This window comes from Gorilla gorilla, chromosome 13 (assembly GCF_029281585.2).
Source record: "Gorilla gorilla gorilla isolate KB3781 chromosome 13, NHGRI_mGorGor1-v2.1_pri, whole genome shotgun sequence".
NCBI classification, from domain to species: domain Eukaryota; kingdom Metazoa; phylum Chordata; class Mammalia; order Primates; family Hominidae; genus Gorilla; species Gorilla gorilla.
The window spans coordinates 70,866,820-70,885,330 of record NC_073237.2 but is presented as its reverse complement, the minus strand read 5'-3'; the positions used below and the strand labels follow the sequence as shown (position 1 = coordinate 70,885,330).

Below are 18,511 nucleotides of genomic sequence, written 5' to 3'. Positions count from 1 at the left end.
CCTAAAACCACCCAGAGGTGTGGTGTGGCCCATGATTCCTGGAAAGCTTGCATGTAAAGCACATGGTGAGGCACAAGCACTTGAACATGTTTTCAGAAGTGAATTGAAGGCATGGTACTCGCTGAGTGTTAGTTGTGAGAAAATAAAAAGCAACATTCTCTCTAAGCCTGCATATGGTGAGCTGAGTGGGCTTTGCCTCTGAGGGATATCAGCAGTTCTCTATGGCTTCCTGTTGGATATATGTGTTGTTATAGAGTTAGCTATTTTCAAACTTCTCAATACAGCTTTGGGCAAGAACACACCTCCAGGAGTGTTGTATCTATTTTCAGGAGTGCTGGGAAAAATAAATATGCTATCTAACAATATTTCATGACTCTAATTAACCAGGAGGCACAAAAGGAGGGGCTAGACTGGGGAAGGCCAACATTAAGCAAGGCTCCAGCTATGGGCCTGACCTGCAGGCTGCATTTGGGAAAGGGCTGGACCCACGCATCTGAGGACAAGATGTGAGCAAGACACTACAGATCCAAGCTTTGGCCTTGGCCGTGAGCACACTGTCACAGCTTGGCCCCAGCTGGACCGGCCTTCCTTATCCTCTACCCTCTGCACCTCTGGTCAGGGCAACAAGAATGGCAGACTCAGTGACTTTAATAGAGAAAGCCCTAGAATGGAAGAGCAACAGTCTTTACAGTTCAAACATTTTCTGCCCTATCTCTCACCCTCTCTCTAACCTCGGCAGTGGTCCTGCTGTTCTCAACTGAGTGGGGAAAGAGCATCACAGGTTCCTAATCCCCACAGCTGTCTTCACTGAGGAAGTAAACCTCCTAAAGTGAGTCATGGCAGCATCCAAAGCACAAGTCATGGAGGTCCTCCTGGAAGCCTGACGGGCACGCTGACCTCTGAACCCGGGCTTTGCACACACTGTATGCTTTGCAGCTTTGAAGCTGGAGTATCGTCCTCAACTAAATGACCATAGTGCAATGAGTACTAATTTGGATCCATAAGACTTGGAAAAATCAGTCTTTTTCTTCGCTTTTTATAACAGTAAAATATCCAAAGAGTACTTAAAACAATCACACTGGACTGGACGTTGGAAGGCAACACAAGATGTCAGGAGGAACCTTTGTTTTTCTCTTTACAGAGTCAAACAAGATAATACTGAAGAGACCTTAAAGACCATGCAGTCCAACCTACTCATTTCCCAGACAAGAAAAGTGAAGCCCAGAGAACAGATGGGCTGCCTCCTCTAGTCATATGGGGCTTAAAAATATATATGTATATTTATTTTATATATATATATGTATGTATTTTTTTTTTCATGAGCTTTAGTGAAAGTGACCAGTGTTATCTCATTTCCTGGCTTCTCAAATCCAGGATCCAGCCAAATCTAACTATTATTTATAGCCTGAATATACCTTATGCTTTCCTACCTCCATGCCATTGCCCCCATCACTTGGACTGCCATCCTGCACTTCTTCAACCTCCCAACTTCCATCTTTTGAAATAGTTTTCATCTATCAGTGATTAGCTCAAATACGCCGTCTCTTAGATAAAAATGTCTCTGCTGAAATAATTTTTTTTTCTGTCAACAACAACAGCTACAACACAGCAACAGCACTTACATATTACCTATTATGGACTGGGCAGCTTACTTATATTTTATCTCATTTAGTTAGCCATATATTGGTATATCTTTAGTCACATGGTACAAATGAGGAAACAGAGGCACAGAGAGTTAAAGTCACATGTCCAGGGACACTCAACTAGCAAGTGGCTTTGATGGTCTATTATAAATATGCTATGTATCGTAATTATGCTGATAAGGAGAAGAAACTAGATGTTTTAATAGGGTTTTTTTTCCCCTAACCAACTCTTTCCTCTCCCCAAACCACAACACAGGTTAACACATGGGGATTGAAATCTTCTAGTTAATGTTAGGATACATAATCCCCAAATTTTCAAACCTTCTAAGGTTAAAGTGTGGCCCAAAGTAGAAGGCACTGCTACCTGAACTTTAATTTCAGGAAGTAGGCATGTAGAAAGTGTGTTGGAGATTGCCCTTGCAGGATGAAGTTCAGTGACTGTGTATGAGCCCTGTACCTCTAACCTGATGTCTGTTAACACCTATTCAGAGTCGAACAGGTCAGCGGTAGAAATAATCTTTTGCACACGACACAGAAGGCAGAGGTATCCTCTACCTACTGGCGATTTCACCGGAGCCCCTGGACTTCAACACAACATTTCGGGTACATGTGCATTTTTTTAGAGACAGGTTTCACAACATTCACTGGAATCCCCAAGAGGTCTATGAATAACAAATATTAAGACTGGCCCTCACTGTTTTAGAGGTATTGTGGAAGGCAGAAGAGCTCCATGACTACGATGGCATAAGGAGGCTTTCCGCAAAGATAAGAAGAATCTGTGATGGGATGAAACAGTTTCTCTCACACTTAAATAAAATATTCCTTTTGGGGAATTTGATGAGAGGGCATCCTAGACAGTGATGGCACATTTGTCCGGAGTGTTAAAGCAGTCAGGAGCTAACGGGGCTCACTCCATATTCCTAACCCTCCAGCATTTGATAATGGACAAATGTGAGACTTAGACAAATGGAGCGACTTAATCTGAAGCCACAGAGATCAGAGCTGCGATTAATGAAAATTCAGTTCTCATTCAATTTCACGGTCAGTTTGCATTAGTTCAGATAACATCCTATTAAAATGATAACTATTACAAGAAAGGGGCCACACAAAAACCCAACATCTTCCTGTGGCCTATAGAAGCAATGCTTTGTCACCTGGTTCTAGCCAATTTTATCCGAGAAGTAATCCTCTTCTAATGCTTTCTCAGTTTTGCAACATTACTTGTCTATAAGAAAAGAACTGAATTACGTACTTTTCCAAGTAAAGATGGAGAAAGGGAAGTTAATCTGATCTACAGTTGACATAATTTTCTTTCTTGCCTTCAAATATCTTTCGTTCTTCAATTTCTGCCTTCTTCCTACCTCACATACCTCAAATCATAACCAGGACAGTGGGAGGTAGAAAGTGGTGCAAGCATAAACATTTTACCCTCCTAGGGGAGTAATAATCACCATTTCACAACGTGTTAGAATCTCATTTGAACCTCACAACACATCTGCACAAGAGAAGAAATTGTAATCTTCATTTTACAGATGATGAGACCATGGTTTTCATACAAGCGGACAATCCTCCCAAGCAAGCAAAATAGCGAGAATTTTCATCCAACTTTGTGTTTTTTCAAGACTAATTTTAGGATGGTAAATATTGGGACAAAAGTCTTCAGGAGATCCCAAATGCAGACAACATCCCTCCACATTAATTAACAAGATGTATTTATGCATATACGCTACCAAGCAACTATAGAGACGCATGCATATATTTACATTATTGTCTTTTCTGCCCAGTGAATCTGAAAGCATGTTGAAGTTCGCTATTGACTAGGAGAATACAGGTGCAGAGAGTAGGTGATTTGTCCTTGACCATCTAATAAATGAAAAGTTACGTGAAAGAGAACTATTGCTGTATAATGTGGAAATGTTCTTGCTAGTGATGCGTTAATTTTAACAAAATGTTACCATAATGAAGCAGCATATTTAACTCATGGAGGTTTTTTATAGCAGTACTCTGTATGTGCAAAGTAAAATCTGATGGTGTCTCCAAATAGAGTCTTTACCATCCCCCTTTTTAAAACAAAGAACTTCAAGGGCAGAGTGGGAAGGTTTTAATGATAAAAATATAAAGAGTAGGATTCCTATGATCTTTAACCAAGAATAAGCTCAATTTCTTAATTTCTTACCCTCTAAAATATTCTGGTTCTTAAGAAATCAAAGATACTTTAAAATCTACGATAATTCTGGCTGCCCAAAAATTTCAGTTCTTGAGAAATCAAAGATACTTTAAGATATAAAATAATGCTGAATATCAATCATTGAGAATTACTTTTTCCTTTTGTGATTATTTTACTGTGGTAAACACTTTTTTTCAGTACTCTTATTAAAGATCATTCTTAATTAAGCTGAATCAAGAAATTGATGACATGTTGCATGGATTTTGCTCCAGGGAAACTTCCCCATTTTGAAAGAACCTCAGGGCAAGTCTTGCACGAAGAGATCAGCGTTGAAGGGAAATTTACAAGTCATCAGTCTAATCTTGCACTCTGAGTAGGAATGTCATTTATAACATACCTGAGAAGTGACTAGGTAGTATCTACTAGAACATGACCTATGACACAGAGCTCACTGCTTTACACAGTAGTCCACCCCCCGTACAACAATTCTCATCATTTGATTGTTCTTTCTTATTTTGAATAAAAATCTGCCTACTTTTAACTTTGTCCCAGACCTGGCTCCTGAACTGGCACAAAGCCCTCTCTTTCTTCACATATGAATTTTGAAGACCTGTTTCCTTGCTTCGAGTGCTTGTTCTTCTGATGAAACACCCTTGGTTTCTCCCTCTCCCTCTCCCTCTCCCTCTCCCTCTCCCTCTCCCTCTCCCTCTCCCTCTCCCTCTCCCTCTCCCTCTCCCTCTCCCTCTCCCTCTCCCTCTCCCTCTCCCTCTCCCTCTCCCTCTCCCTCTCCCTCTCCCTCTCCCTCTCCCTCTCCCTCTCCCTCTCCCTCTCCCTCTCCCTCTCCCTCTCCCTCTCCCCTCTTTCCACGGTCTCCCTCTGATGCCGAGCCGAAGCTGGACGGTACTGCTGCCATCTCAGCTCACTGCAACCTCCCTGCCTGATTCTCCTGCCTCAGCCTGCCGAGTGCCTGCGATTGCAGGCGCGCACCGCCCCGCCTGACTGGTTTTCGTATTTTTTTGGTGGAGACGGGGTTTCGCTGTGTTGGCCGGGCTGGTCTCCAGCTCCTAACCGCGAGTGATCAGCCAGCCTCGGCCTCCCGAGGTGCCGGGATTGCAGACAGAGTCTGGTTAACTCAGTGCTCAATGGTGCCCAGGCTGGAGTGCAGTGGCGTGATCTTGGCCCACTACAACCACCTCCCAGCCGCCTGCCTTGGCCTCCCAAAGTGCCGAGATTGCAGCCTCTGCCCGGCTGCCGCCCCGTCTGGGAAGTGAGGAGCGTCTCCGCCTGGCCGCCCATCGTCCGGGATGTGAGGAGCCCCTCTGCCTGGCTGCCCAGTCTGGAAAGTGAGGAGCGTCTCTGCCCGGCCGCCATCCCATCTAGGAAACAAGGAGCGCCTCTTCCCAGCCGCCATCACATCTGGGAAGTGAGGAGCCTCTCTGCCCGGCCGCCCATCGTCTGAGATGTGGGGAGCACCTCTGCCCTGCCGCCCAGTCCGGGATGTGAGGAGCGTCTCTGCCCGGCCGCCCCGTCTGAGAAGTGAGGAGACCCGCTGCCTGGCAACCGCCCCGTCTGAGAAGTGAGGAGCCCCTCCGCCCGGAAGCCACCCCGCCCGAGAAGTGAGGAGCCCCTCCGCCCAGCAGCCACCCCGTCTGGGAAGTGAGGAGCGTCTCCGCCCGGCAGCCACCTCGTCCGGGAGGGAGGTGGAGGGATCAGCCCCCCGCCCGGCCAGCCACCCTGTCCGGGAGGTGAGGGGCGCCTCTGCCCGGCCACCCCTACTGGGAAGTGAGGAGCCCCTCTGCCCGGCCAGCCGCTCCGTCCGGGAGGGAGGTGGGGGGGTCAGCCCCCCGCCCGGCCAGCCAACCCGTCCAGGAGGGAGGTGGGGGGGGTCAGTCCCCGCCCCGGCCAGCCGCCCCGTCCGGGAGGGAGGTGGGGGGGCCAGTCCCCCGCCCGGCGAGCCGCCCCGTCCGGAAGGGAGGTGGGGGGGTTAGCCCACCGCCCGGCCTGCCGCCCTGTCCAGGAGGGAGGTGGGGGTTCGGCCCCCCGCCTGGCCGGCCACCCGGTCCGAGAGGTGAGGGGCGCCTCTGCCCGGCCGCCCCTACTGGGAAGTGAGGAGCCCCTCAGCCCGGCCAGCCGCCCCGTCCGGGAGGGAGGTGGGGGGGTCAGCCCACCGCCCAGCCTGCCACCCGGTCCGGGAGGGAGGTGGGGGGGTCAGCCCCCCGCCGGGCCAGCCAACCCGTCCAGGAGGGAGGTGGGGGGGGGGTCAGTCCCCCGCCCGGCCAGCCGCCCCGTCCGGGAGGGAGGTGGAGGGGCCAGCCCCCCGCCCGGCGAGCCGCCCCGTCCGGAAGGGAGGTGGGGGGGTTAGCCCACCGCCCAGCCTGCCGCCCTGTCCAAGAGGGAGGTGGGGGTTCGGCCCCCCGCCTGGCTGGCCACCCGGTCCGAGAGGTGAGGGGCGCCTCTGCCCGGCCGCCCCTACTGGGAAGTGAGGAGCCCCTCTGCCCGGCCAGCCGCTCTGTCCGGGAGGGAGGTGGGGGGGTCAGCCCCCCGCCCGGCCAGCCACCCCGTCCGGAAGGGAGGTGGGGGGGTCAACCCCCCGCCTGGCCAGCCGCCCCGTCCGGGAGGTGAGGGGCACCTCTGCCCGGCCGCCCCTACTGGGAAGTGAGGAGCCCCCCCCGCCCGGCCAGCCGCCCCGTCCGGGAGGGAGGTGGGGGGGTCAGCCCCCCGCCAAGCAAGCCGCCCCGTCCGGGAGGTGAGGGGCGCCTCTGCCCGGCCGCCCCTACTGGGAAGTGAGGAGCCCCTCAGCCCGGCCAGCCGCCCCGTCCGGGAGGGAGGTGGGGGGGTCAGCCCACCGCCCAGCCTGCCACCCTGTCCAGGAGGGAGGTGGGGGGTCAGCCCCCCGCCTGGCCAGCCGCCCCGTCCGGGAGGGAGGTGGGGGGGTCAGCCCACTGCCCAGCCTGCCGCCCTGTCCGGGAGGGAGGTGGGGGTTCGGCCCCCCGCCTGGCCAGCCGCCCCATCCGGGAGGTGAGGGGCGCCTCTGCCCGGCCGCCCCTACTGGGAAGTGAGGAGCCCCTCTGCCCGGCCAGCCGCCCCGACCAGGAGGGAGGTGGGGGGGGGTCAGCCCCCTGCCCGGCCAGCCACCCCGTCCGGGAGGTGAGGGGCACCTCTGCCCGGCCGCCCCTACTGGGAAGTGAGGAGCCCCTCTGCCCGGCCACCACCCCGGCTTGGAGGTGTACCCAACAGCTCATTGAGAACGGGTCATGATGACAATGGCGGTTTTGTGGAATGGAAAGGGGGGAAAGGTGGGGAAAAGATTGAGAAATCGGATGGTTGCCGTGTCTGTGTAGAAAGAGGTAGACATGGGAGACTTTTCATTTTGTTCTGTACTAAGAAAAAATTCTTCTGCCTTGGGATCCTGTTGATCTGTGACCCTACCCCCAACCCTGTGCTCTCTGAAACATGTGCTGTATCCACTCAGGGTTGAATGGATTAAGGGCGGTGCAAGATGTGCTTTGTTAAACAGTTGCTTGAAGGCAGCATGCTGGTTAAGAGCCATCACCACTCCCTAATCTCAAGTACCCAGGGACACAAACACTGCGGAAGGCCGCAGGGTCCTCTGCCTAGGGAAACCAGAGAACTTTGTTCACTTGCTTATCTGCTGACCTTCCCTCCGCTATTGTCCTGTAACCCTACCAAATCCCCCTCTGCGAGAAACACCCAAGAATGATCAATTAAAAAAAAAAAAAAAAAAAAAAAAAAAAAAAAAAAACCTTGAAAAAAGAAAAAAAAAAAAAAAAAAAAGAAACACCCTTGGTTTCATTGATTTGTCCTCCTGAAGCTTGGATTCAGATCTGTCAATATCATCCCTCTATAAGAAAGCCCTTCTTGCAATCTATTACAATTCACTAGCCTCTCTTTTAAATTGCATACCTCACAATTTATGCAGTCTTTGGTAACTTTCAGAAATTGTTGCTGCTGAGAAATTTCCCCTGATTTATAAGCGGGCCTTTTTGCTCACTGTGCTCTCTTTTGGTGGTGGTGGCTCTGTGATCTGTGGACCTACCTTTGCCAAGGTCTCATCATCCAGGTGATTCTTCTGAATCACATGTTGAAGTGCAAAATAAATTTTTTCCTGAAGCTTCTGGACTTTCCTTGGTTCTATAAGCCAGGCTCGGTCTGATGAAAGAAAGAGTGGATAAGTGGAGGGAACATCAACTTTGTTTTGCTTCACCCACATACATAAGTGCCAAGCTTCAGACCCATTTCATATTATTTAGTTCTAAGTTGCTTCTGAAGACATGTCATTATTTACATAAAACATAAGTATTTCATAGGCAATACCGTGATGCCAGGAATGCGCAATATTATGACGCAGGAAATCACTTTGGAGGAAAGGACACAATGGTTCAGATAATCTGCTGCTTTGTTTCTTATTGTCTGTGACAATTTACATCTCTCACTCTTTGCTTTGGACATATGCTTAGGTTTCTTTCAAAGTAGAAGTTAGCGATTTGTGAAGAAGAATTATAGAAGTGAAGAAAATCACAGGAATATTTTTGGTGTTCAGGATCCCTTTTCCTTTTCTCAGCTTATTCTCTCATCAGATATAAAGCTGAAGCTATGTTAGAATTTATATAGCATAAACATAAATCAGTTTCAAAAATTCACTTCTAAGTTCTATTTTCCTGTATTGAATTCTTAAATGGTGAATAGGATAATCCCTCCTCTCCTTCCTCCCTCTCTTCATCTGTTTCTCCCTCCCTCAGACCCTCTCTCCCTTCTTTTCTTCCTTCCCTCCTTTCTTCCTCTCTCTTTTTCTCCCTTCCTCCCTCCCTCCCACACTTCTTTCCTTCCCTCCATCCCCTCTCCTTCACTCTCTCCTTCCTTCCTTCCTAGAAGATTTATACACCACGGTGACAAAATTCAGCCCAGCATCAATGCCTTAGGTTGGACCTTTATGGAAGAGACACCCCAAATCTTCAAATGCCGAACAAATACTCATGGAAAAGAACTCGAACATGATCTTCCTGAACACAGTTCAGGTCAGGTGAGAAACTCAATTCTGTAATCCTAGACAGGATGAAGACAAGTCTAGCCAACAGTTAAGCAAAACCTTACGTAAGTGAGTACAAAAGCTTTCAGTGACAATTGTCAATCAGAATACATTAAGTTCCCCTCCCTCTCCCTTCCCTAAGCTGTTTGAAGCTGAATAAACAGTGGCTCTTATGTCAGGACCCTGGAGAAAGAATAGGGGGCTGTCTGGCAGGAGATGGAGCCTACATAGGCTGGAAATCTTTTTGAATATGGCACTAAGCCAGGGTGGCAAATGAGGTATTTGGAGTTTGTGAAGCCTCTCAGTGTGAGTCTGCTAGCAGCACTGGAAGAGTCCCCACTAGGTAGAGTAAACCAAATTGCATGCTTCCAAACTTCTCAGAATTTAATGATGATAGTATGTTTTTTTTCTAGAAAAAGGCCAAACAGCTCAGCTGATTTCTAGTTCAGAAGGAAGAGGCTAGCTTTTCTTCTGGGGTGATCATTTTCATAGATCATTCATATTTAATACATTTAATATTTCATGTCTTAAATATTTGCTGCTTAAAATTTACTGACTTGCCACAAATATACCCAAAGAGAAAAGTGACTCTTTCTGACGCTTCCTTGGAGCAAGCAAGAACTAGAGGAAAACCATCTCCCTCATCCATAGATTCACCAGCTTAGGTTTAGTTTTCTATTGAACTATTCTCAATGGAAATAATCAAATGCAATGAGAAAATGGTAGAAGGAAAATTATTTGGCATGTGGCTGCTAACAGAGAAAAGTATTCTTGTCACTTCTTCCATCTATCTTTGTGCTTCCAAGCCTGGGAAACTTTCTAGGGTTTAAAAAAAAAAAAAGGCCTAGAGGAACAGCTTGATTTTAGACAGAGCCATAAAAGAAACTGTTAGTAAAAACACTCTATGTGATAACTAATTTCCATTTTTGATAAAGTGGTTAAATAAAAAACAGTAGCAAATTAAAAATATCCTGATAAGATCATCAAGAATCATATTAGGAATAATAAAGCCTAACAGATAAAAACTGTAGACGTTGGTGTTATTGGAAAATACAGTTACGATGACATGCTAAAATTATAATATGTTACCTTACATCACAGGTAAGATTAATTTCTTCCAGTTTCATTGAAAAATATAGTAGAGCATATATAAGAAGAGAGATCTGGTCTCTACAGATAAATGGGTAACAGAAGAAATGAGTCTCTTGACCTTAAAAATTAGGCAGGAATTTGCTTTTCTTTCTGTAGAGACCTGTCAGTGATGCTGTTATCCCTTAACCCAAAATGTAACCAAACAACAGCTGAGGAAGTAACTGAATTCTCATTCTGGTTAGAGACTCATGTATTTATTACTATATTATTGTTGTTATATTATTATGATTATATTATTTATTATTATATTTTAAGTTGGCATATACTTTTTTTTTTTTTTTTTGAGACAGAGTTTTGGTCTTGTTGCCCAGGCTGGAGTGCAATGGCACAATCTCGGCTCACTGCAACCTCTGCCTCCTGGGTTCAAGTGATTCTCCTGCCTCAGCTTCCCAAGGAGCTGGAATTACAGGCATCTGCCACCATACCCAGCTAGTTTTTGTATTTTTGGTAGAGACGGGGTTTCACCATGTTAGCCAGGCTGCTCTCAAACTCCTGACCTCAGGTGATCCGCTGGCCTTGGCCTCCCGAAGTGTTGGGATTACAGGCGTGAGCCACCATGCCAGGCCTAGTATACTTTTAAAAAATATTTTACTCACTACAGTTCTAGTTGATCCATAAATATTGCCACACCTTGAATTCTTTAAGAACTTGGCATTTCAGTTCATTTTAGAGCTAGTAGAGGTCTTAGTTATTACGGAGTCCATCCCTCTTATTTTATAGATGAGGAAACTAGGGCTCTGAGAGGTCAAATGTTTAATATCACACAGATACTTGGTCACAGAGCTGGTACCAGAATGTCCACCTCCATGTCTGAAGTTTTTCCTCTTCTACCGGGCAGTCTTCAGTATGAGTCATTTTCCCCTCTGCTGTCCTCACCTCCTTTTAAAAACTCCTGATACAGGTGACCCTTCTACAACATGGGTTTGAACTGTGTAGGTCAAGTTATATGAAGATTTTCCTTCTGTTTCTGCCACCCTGGGACTGCGAGACCAAACCCTCCTCTTCCTCCTTCTCCTCAGCCTACTCAGCATGAAGACGACCATGATGAAGAGCTTTATGATGATCCACTTCCACTTAATGAACAGGAAATCTGTTTCCTCTTGCTGATAATTTTCTTAGTACCATTTTCTTTTCTCTAGCTTACTTTATTGTAAGAATACAGTATACAATACATTTAACATGCAAAGTATGTGTCAATCGACTGTTTATGTGATCAGCGAGGCTTCCGGTCAACAGTAAGCTATTGGTAGTGAAATTTTTCGGAGTCAGAAGTTACATGCAGATTTTTGACTGCATGCAGGGAGTTAATGCTCTGACCCCTGCATTGTTCAAGGTCAAATGTATTGCTAAGAAAATAGGCACCAGCATTTGTCTGAAGTGAGCACCTCAACATGAATTTGGGCAAAGATGCCAACACAAGAGGTATTTAAAGAGTAGAAAGTGTTCCTTTTACTTATGTAGGTCCCCATTCTGGAGCTTTCATTTAGGTACATTTCTACTGTGTCTGATCCAACTGGACATTTATTTTCTATGTACTTTATTCTTAAAGTCAAAATAGAACTTGGCTGTAACCCAGGCCACTATTTGTCTTCCTTTATTTGCTAAGGAATGATTCTGCTTATCTGAATCTGGAATAACCCCTAACCTATGCTCTACTCTTGCTTTTGGGCCAAAATTGGTCATTTTAATAAACTTGAGGCTACTTCCCTTTTCACTGTCCAAAAATATCAAAAACTTGGTAAAGAAAATATAGTTCTGTTAAAGTTTCTCCTGAACACTTTGGCTTAGGCAGGTGTCATCAGTGTTAAAAATAGTAAAACAAGTTTTTAAAAAAGGTAAGAGAACTGAGACTGCCCTACCTGGAGATATCAGAACAGCAGATGAGAACAAAGCGATCTCCTCCTCGGTCAGCTGCAAGGAACACAAATTCTTTGCAAAGTCAAATGCTTCATTCACTAGGTCATCAGAACCTATAAAGGAAGAAGAAAAATGGAATAAAAATACTTGAACTTGAAATGGGGCAAGAATAAGAAAAATCTCATAATCAATAAGCTATCCAAGGAGGTGCATACTAGACTTCTAGAAAAGATATTTTTTTAAGTTTCTAATTATAAAAAGTGATTTGATACTAATCAAAGAATGAGAAAATTGGGCAACATCTTGGCCAGGCAATCCAAGTTAACATTACCTACCAATGGCAAGCAAGTAGACTTGGTGTGTGAGCGGTGTCACATCTGTCTGGCAATCCATAATATGATTACATCCTTATAAATTTGAAATGATGTCACATTAAAGAATATAAAATAAGTGATTTGGGGATCCTTTACAATAGAGATAGTATTCATAGAAAACCTAAAACATTACATACAGAGGCTGAGGATTGTCAGTCTTCGTAGCACTTGAAGCTAGCAATGTAGGGTATTCTGGACTTTTAAACTGAGACGTTAGAAATATCTTATGGAACAGAGATGAGATACACTTCAGTTTCGCAATTTCCTTGGAAATTTCACTGAGGAGCTAGAGTTTATTTATTATTACCTTCTAATGAATGACTCACAGGTCAGTTGCTTAGCTGTTGCGTATTTTGGCAAAATAATGTTGCATCTCTACACTGATCCCTGGTGAATGTTTATTTGATGAAGCTGGAAATATACTGAGGTTGCTTGCCAAGGCTTTTCCTCCTTTCTTGAAAATCTAGCCTTGGAGATGACATGGATGTGTATCAACTGTAGAAGGGAAACATTGCCAGCCCCGATGGACTTGTTGTTGGCTGCCATATCAACTAACAGCACAAGAGGTGAAAGGGCAGTGGCCTTCTTTGGTGTCCATGGGCAGGATATGGAACAAATGGCACTATCAATCGTTAAAACCTTTCCTGGCATCAGCCCATCTTTGCTAATGTTCTTCCTACCATGCCATGCTCTGATGACTGGATGTGATGATATATAACACTTCCAAACAAAGACTGACTCTGTTAGTGCCTTCCCACAGGAATGGTCTGGGATCACTGTGGACAGGTTGGCATGAACTCTGTGCTCCCAGAACTTTGTGAATTAACTTCTGTGGGTGAGGAACAAGTAGAGGAGCTCCTCATTTAATTAAGTATCTTAACTCATGATGATAAATTGACATAAGAAACGTAAGAGGTCACCCCCATGGATGACCAGGGGTCTACACAATATACAATAAAGTTGAAAAAAAAAAGCTGATTTCACAAAGAATGATCTATAATTCAGCCCAGCTCTTTTACTCTTTTAGCATCAGTCTCCGGTTATTTCTTATTTCTTTCCTTTTTTTTTTAACAGGGTCTCGCTTTGTCACCCAGGCTGTAGTGCAGTGGTGTGAAGATGACTCACTGTAGCCTCAGTCTCCCAGGGTCAAGCAATCTTCCTGCCTCAGCCTCCCAAGTAGCTGGGACTACAGGTGTGTGTCACCATGCCCAGCTAATTTTATTTATTTATTTTATTTATTTGAGATGGAGTCTTGCTCTGTTGCCCAAGCTGGAGTGCAGTGGAACGATCTCAGCTCACTGCAACCTCCACCTCCCACATTCAAGCGATTCTCTTGCCTCAGCCTCCTGAGTAGCTGGGATTACAGGCGTGAGCCACCATGCGTGGCTAATTTTTGTATTTTTGCAAGAGACTGGCTTTCACCATGTTGGCCAGGCTGGTCTAGAACTCCTGACCTCAAGAGATCCACCTGCCTCAGCCTCCCAAAGTGCTGGGATTACAGGCATGAGCCACCGCACCTGGCGATGCCCAGCTAATTTTTGTACTTTTTGTAGAGATGGGGTTTGGCCATGTTGCCCATGCTGGTCTTGAACTCTGGGGCTCAAGTGATCTGCGCCCCTTGGCCTCCCAAAGTTCTAGGATTATACGCATGAGCCACCACGCCAGGCCTCCATTTATTTCTGAATGAACGATGTCTCAACAGGGTTGTTCTCAGGAGGGTCCTCAGTTCTCTCTTTCTTTTGTATTGGAGGCCACAGTTACAAGATCAGGAGAGGCTTGCCTGAATTAGAAGCTCACCTGGTCCATCGCTTATCGAATAATGAGATACTGGTTCACATCAAAGAATCAAGGCATTTCATTTACCAATTTCAATCTAAGTGGAGAAACTGATGGTTGCTGATAAAATTGTGTCCTCATCAAAGGGAAACTTACCTAAGGCTTTGAACATTTGCATTCCTCCATATTTTCCTTCAAACAGAACAGTGTTGTTTAATGGGTTGAAGGCACGGCACATTCTCACTAAAACCACTTCCAAGCAACCTATGAGTAAAGAATAAAAATAAAAATAAAATAAAAATATACATATATATCCAATAATAAAGAAATTATTACTGCATATAGGTAAGAGACTTTCAAGAACTTTAAAACACACAGAGAGACACATACACACACACACAGGCACACACATACAGAAATCCCTTAAGTTCCTTCCCCTAAAATAACTATTAGGTTGGTGCAAAAATAATTGCAGTTTTTGCCATTGAAAGTAATGGCAAAAACCTAATATATTTGCACCAACTTAATATATTAGAAATTAAGCTTTCTTGATACTTATATGAGGAATTAAGGAGAAAATATATTTTACAGGTGGCTAAGCTGGACATTACTTTTTGAAAATACATTTTTCTCTATTTTTCCACTAATATTAAAGCTAGTTTTGATTCTTGAATTCACAATTGAGGAAATGAGGGCAGAAATTTTGTCTGCAGTGATAGGCAGCCATGATTATTGTATTCACTCTTGCATCTCCAGGACCAAGAAAAGTTTCTGGCACATAGTAGGTGCTAAGCAAATATTTATTGAATGAATTTGTTTACTGCCATTGTTTTTCCCTTTGAGCATTATTAACATCCTGAGGAAATACTGCTGCATAGCTTCCCATGTTTTGGAGAAATGGGCTTTTGCCCCATAGTGCAGTTGAAGTTAACAGCCAGACTCAGCAGCCACAGATTTGCATGAGAGCATCATACTGGTGATTAGCCTACAACTTTGGTACCTGTCTTATGCCACCACTTTATCTTTATGTCTCTGTTTTATTTCCTTTGCTGTATACATGTTTGCTGATTTCTCTCTGCTTGTCTTTGATATGTCACCTAGCATAGAGGCTTATACATGGGGAGGATTTGCAAATATTAATTGAAGGAATGCTTTTCTGACACAAACAGTAGATGGGTACCATTTATTGAGTATCTACACAATGGAAGGAACTTTCTTTGGCCTCTTACATTCATTTTTTATCTTTGCTCCTTACAATAACTATTTCAGGTGACTTTATTAGCCCTATTTTATGGAGGAGTTACATGAGGCTTGAAAATATTAAGTACCCTACCTTTTTGACTAGAGTCAACATTTTTACACCAGGTAGAGATGTTAAAGATTATATGGTTCAGTGGTTCCCAAATGTCAGCCCATGGATTGGTTATGTCTGAGTCTTAGTTAGAGATACAATGAACTGGGTTCCCCTCCAGGAGATTTGGATTCCATGGGACTCATGGTGCCCATGTCTCTGAACTGTCAATAATCTCCTCTGATGTTGTTGATGCAATTCCAAATTTGGAATTCATTGTTTCTAGTCCATCTCTTTATTTTACAAATGAGGAAATGGCTATCTAGAGAGTTTAGCTCAAGGTCACATATCAAGTGTGGCAGATTTCACTTTTCAAAGAGGGTCAGAAAAAATATCTTCCATCCCATATGTTTTCTAGGACCTTACCACTCCCCTATCAAGTAGTAGAATCCATGTCTCCTATCTTTGAATCTGGGTGGGCCTTCATGACTGATGGTATATAATGGAAATAACAATATGTGTTTTCTGAAGCTAAGTTAGAAAAATCTATGCATTTCTGCTTTGTTCTCTTGGGGTGCTAGCTTTTGGAACCTAGAGAACACCCTAGTGTTCTCTTCGGGTGCTAGCTTTTGGAGCCTTGAGCAAGTCCAAGCAGTCTTTGAAGGGTCTCACATGGAGAGGAACTGAGGCCCCCAGCCCAGTTCCAGGCTGTCAACTAGCACAACTCATCAGCTGTGTGAATGAGCCAATTTGAAAGTGGATTCCTTTGCCCTCAGCTGAACTGACTCAGTGAATAACACATGGAGCAGAGATAAGGTCATTCCCACTGAGCTCTGCCCAAATTGTAGCTTTGAGAGCGAAAGAAATAATTCTTGTTGTTTTAGTTAAATTTTGCAGTGGTTTAGATGACTGGTACATCAAGTTGACACTTCAGTCAAGGTTTTCATCAACTTGCGTCATTTGGTAAAGAAGGGATCTTAGAATAACAGTTATATTTGGCCCAAGTTCAAATGCCAACTTTGCCGTGTACTGGTTTTGTAATATTGAACGTAGCTCTTCACTTCTCTGAATCTTTTCCTCCTCCTCTGTAAGATGGAAATAATAATATGGATCTCACAAGATTACTTGAGATGTCATAGGGAAACATAAACACATATGTATGTTATTTTACATATGAGTATGTTATTATTATTATCATGGCCTGGGACCATGAAAATTCGCGTAAACACCATCATGGTTCTTATTTTCTATTTTCAAAGGGGCCCAAGAAAGACAAATAATTTCTTTTTCCTGTTTGGTAATAACATCTGCAAAGTCAGTCATATGCAGAGTTTCTTGAGCTACTTCCGCAGCGATTGTAGCAACTGTGTGTGTCAGACAGTGTGTTAGGGAAGGGTAGGGAAAGATTAGAGTACCGTGGAGTTTCTCCTGGTGTATACTGGCTGCAGGCTATCCTCATTAAAATGATTGGAAATGACCACAGAGGCAGAACTCAGCTAGCCTGCATTTTTTTTTTTTCCTTTCACAGAAGGCAAGGAGTACGTTTTAGCGCCGGCTCAGCAATTCAGCCACCTTGACACGCTAATTACTTGCACTGCCTGTCAAGCTGGGTATTTCAACCTCCGCAATTAATAGCTCCACTTTCAATAAGCAAAATTGTATTTGACTTCAAAGGGGAACTGAATGAGTATCAGGGCATTTTTATTACTGAGAGTTTCCTTTGGGAGTTGGCTGACAATGTGGGTGGTAGAAACGAGCTGCATATCGGAAGAAGGATTTTCTAGAACCAACACAGTGCTGAGGGCTGACCACATCCTTATCTGAAACAGGCCTCCCATGAATCTTCTTGCTTACCTGACTTCAGAAGTAGAATTTGATCATTTTGACAGAGCTCCATGAAGCCTGTTATCCGCTTTGCAAACTCCACCACGTATTGGATGGCGTGAGTGATCTGGATGGCACATTGTTGCCACAGTGCTTCCCTGGACTTCAGGAGAGAAGACACAGAATGTAAATGTAAATGTAAATGTAAATAGGGCAAACGACTTACGGAGAGTCAACAGAACACTCAGGTTTGCCTTACTGGTGCTTATCTGTCACTTGGGGCCAAAGGAAGGAATTTATATGATTCCTTTAAAAGAGGAGGGCACTACTTTTATTTTTTTTCCCTAAGATAATATTTTGACCTGTTTGGACCTCAATAGGCCAAAATGATCAAAGTACTGAGGCTAAAACAATAGCAACATTGTTTATAGTACGTAAGGATAGCTTTGTTATTTTCTTTACTATTTTTCCTCCTTTCCTCCTTCTCACCTAAACGAAGTCTGAGTTTGTAAAGAAAATAACAAATCTATCTTCACATACTACTAATATAAAAAACAAAGCTTTGCATTGAGGGATAGTGATTTCATTCACAGGCTTCCATGACATCATTTTCATGGGTATCTGATGGGCACTAAATTTGTAGTATTTTTATGTTGTGTCTTTTTCCCAGACCTATGGAGAGTGTTTTCTGGTTTAAAAAGAATTCCGAGGCCGGGCGCGGTGGCTCACGCCTGTAATCCCAGCACTTTGGGAGGCCGAGGCAGGCGGATCACAAGGTCAGGAGATCGAGACCATCCTGGCTAACATGGTGAAACCCTGTCTCTACTAAAAATACAAAAAATTAGCTGGGCGTGGTGGGGGGCGCCTGTAGTCCCAGCTACTCGGGAGGCTGAGGCAGGAGAATGGCGTGAACCTGGGAGGTGGAGCTTGCAGTGAGCCGAGATCGCGCCAGTGCACTCCAGCATGGGTGACAGAGTGAGACTCCGTCTAAAAAAAAAAAAAAAAAAAAAAAAAAAGGAAAAAAGAATTCCGAGGAAAAAGGCATTACATCAAATCAAATCATTCTCCTAAGTTCAGTAGATTCACCCAAATATTTTTTAGTCCTCAGTTTATTTTTTGAAATGAGAAACAGAAATCTATGTGTGTTAATTCTAATTTTTATTGACCATAGCGACACCATGCCTTTGTTTCCCTATTTATATAAAAGTAATAAGATTTAGTTGTTCTGGTGGAGAAAAATCAGCATATTGTAAACATTTATTTAGATATACACACATTTATATATTTTATTAAAGTTCCATCTACTGGTGGATTTTGTAATTGGGGATCCCTATCCCAAAGTAATGTAATGTAAATACTGAAAAACAACAATAAATTCCT

The 18,511-nt window shown here is 44.4% G+C and overlaps 1 protein-coding gene across 1 annotated transcript in view; it reads right to left on the bottom strand.

The window, feature by feature from the left end:
* The window catches only part of RORB (RAR related orphan receptor B), a 194,050-nt gene that overhangs the window by 10,574 nt on the left and 164,965 nt on the right, over positions 1 to 18,511 (bottom strand). Inside the window, exons 6-9 of the mRNA XM_004048134.5 lie at positions 17,162 to 17,294; positions 14,173 to 14,280; positions 11,869 to 11,979; positions 7,868 to 7,980 (exon numbers count right to left, since the gene is read on the bottom strand). Coding sequence (XP_004048182.3) covers positions 7,868 to 7,980; positions 11,869 to 11,979; positions 14,173 to 14,280; positions 17,162 to 17,294 — 465 coding nt within the window. The remainder of the gene's footprint in view (positions 1 to 7,867; positions 7,981 to 11,868; positions 11,980 to 14,172; positions 14,281 to 17,161; positions 17,295 to 18,511) is intronic.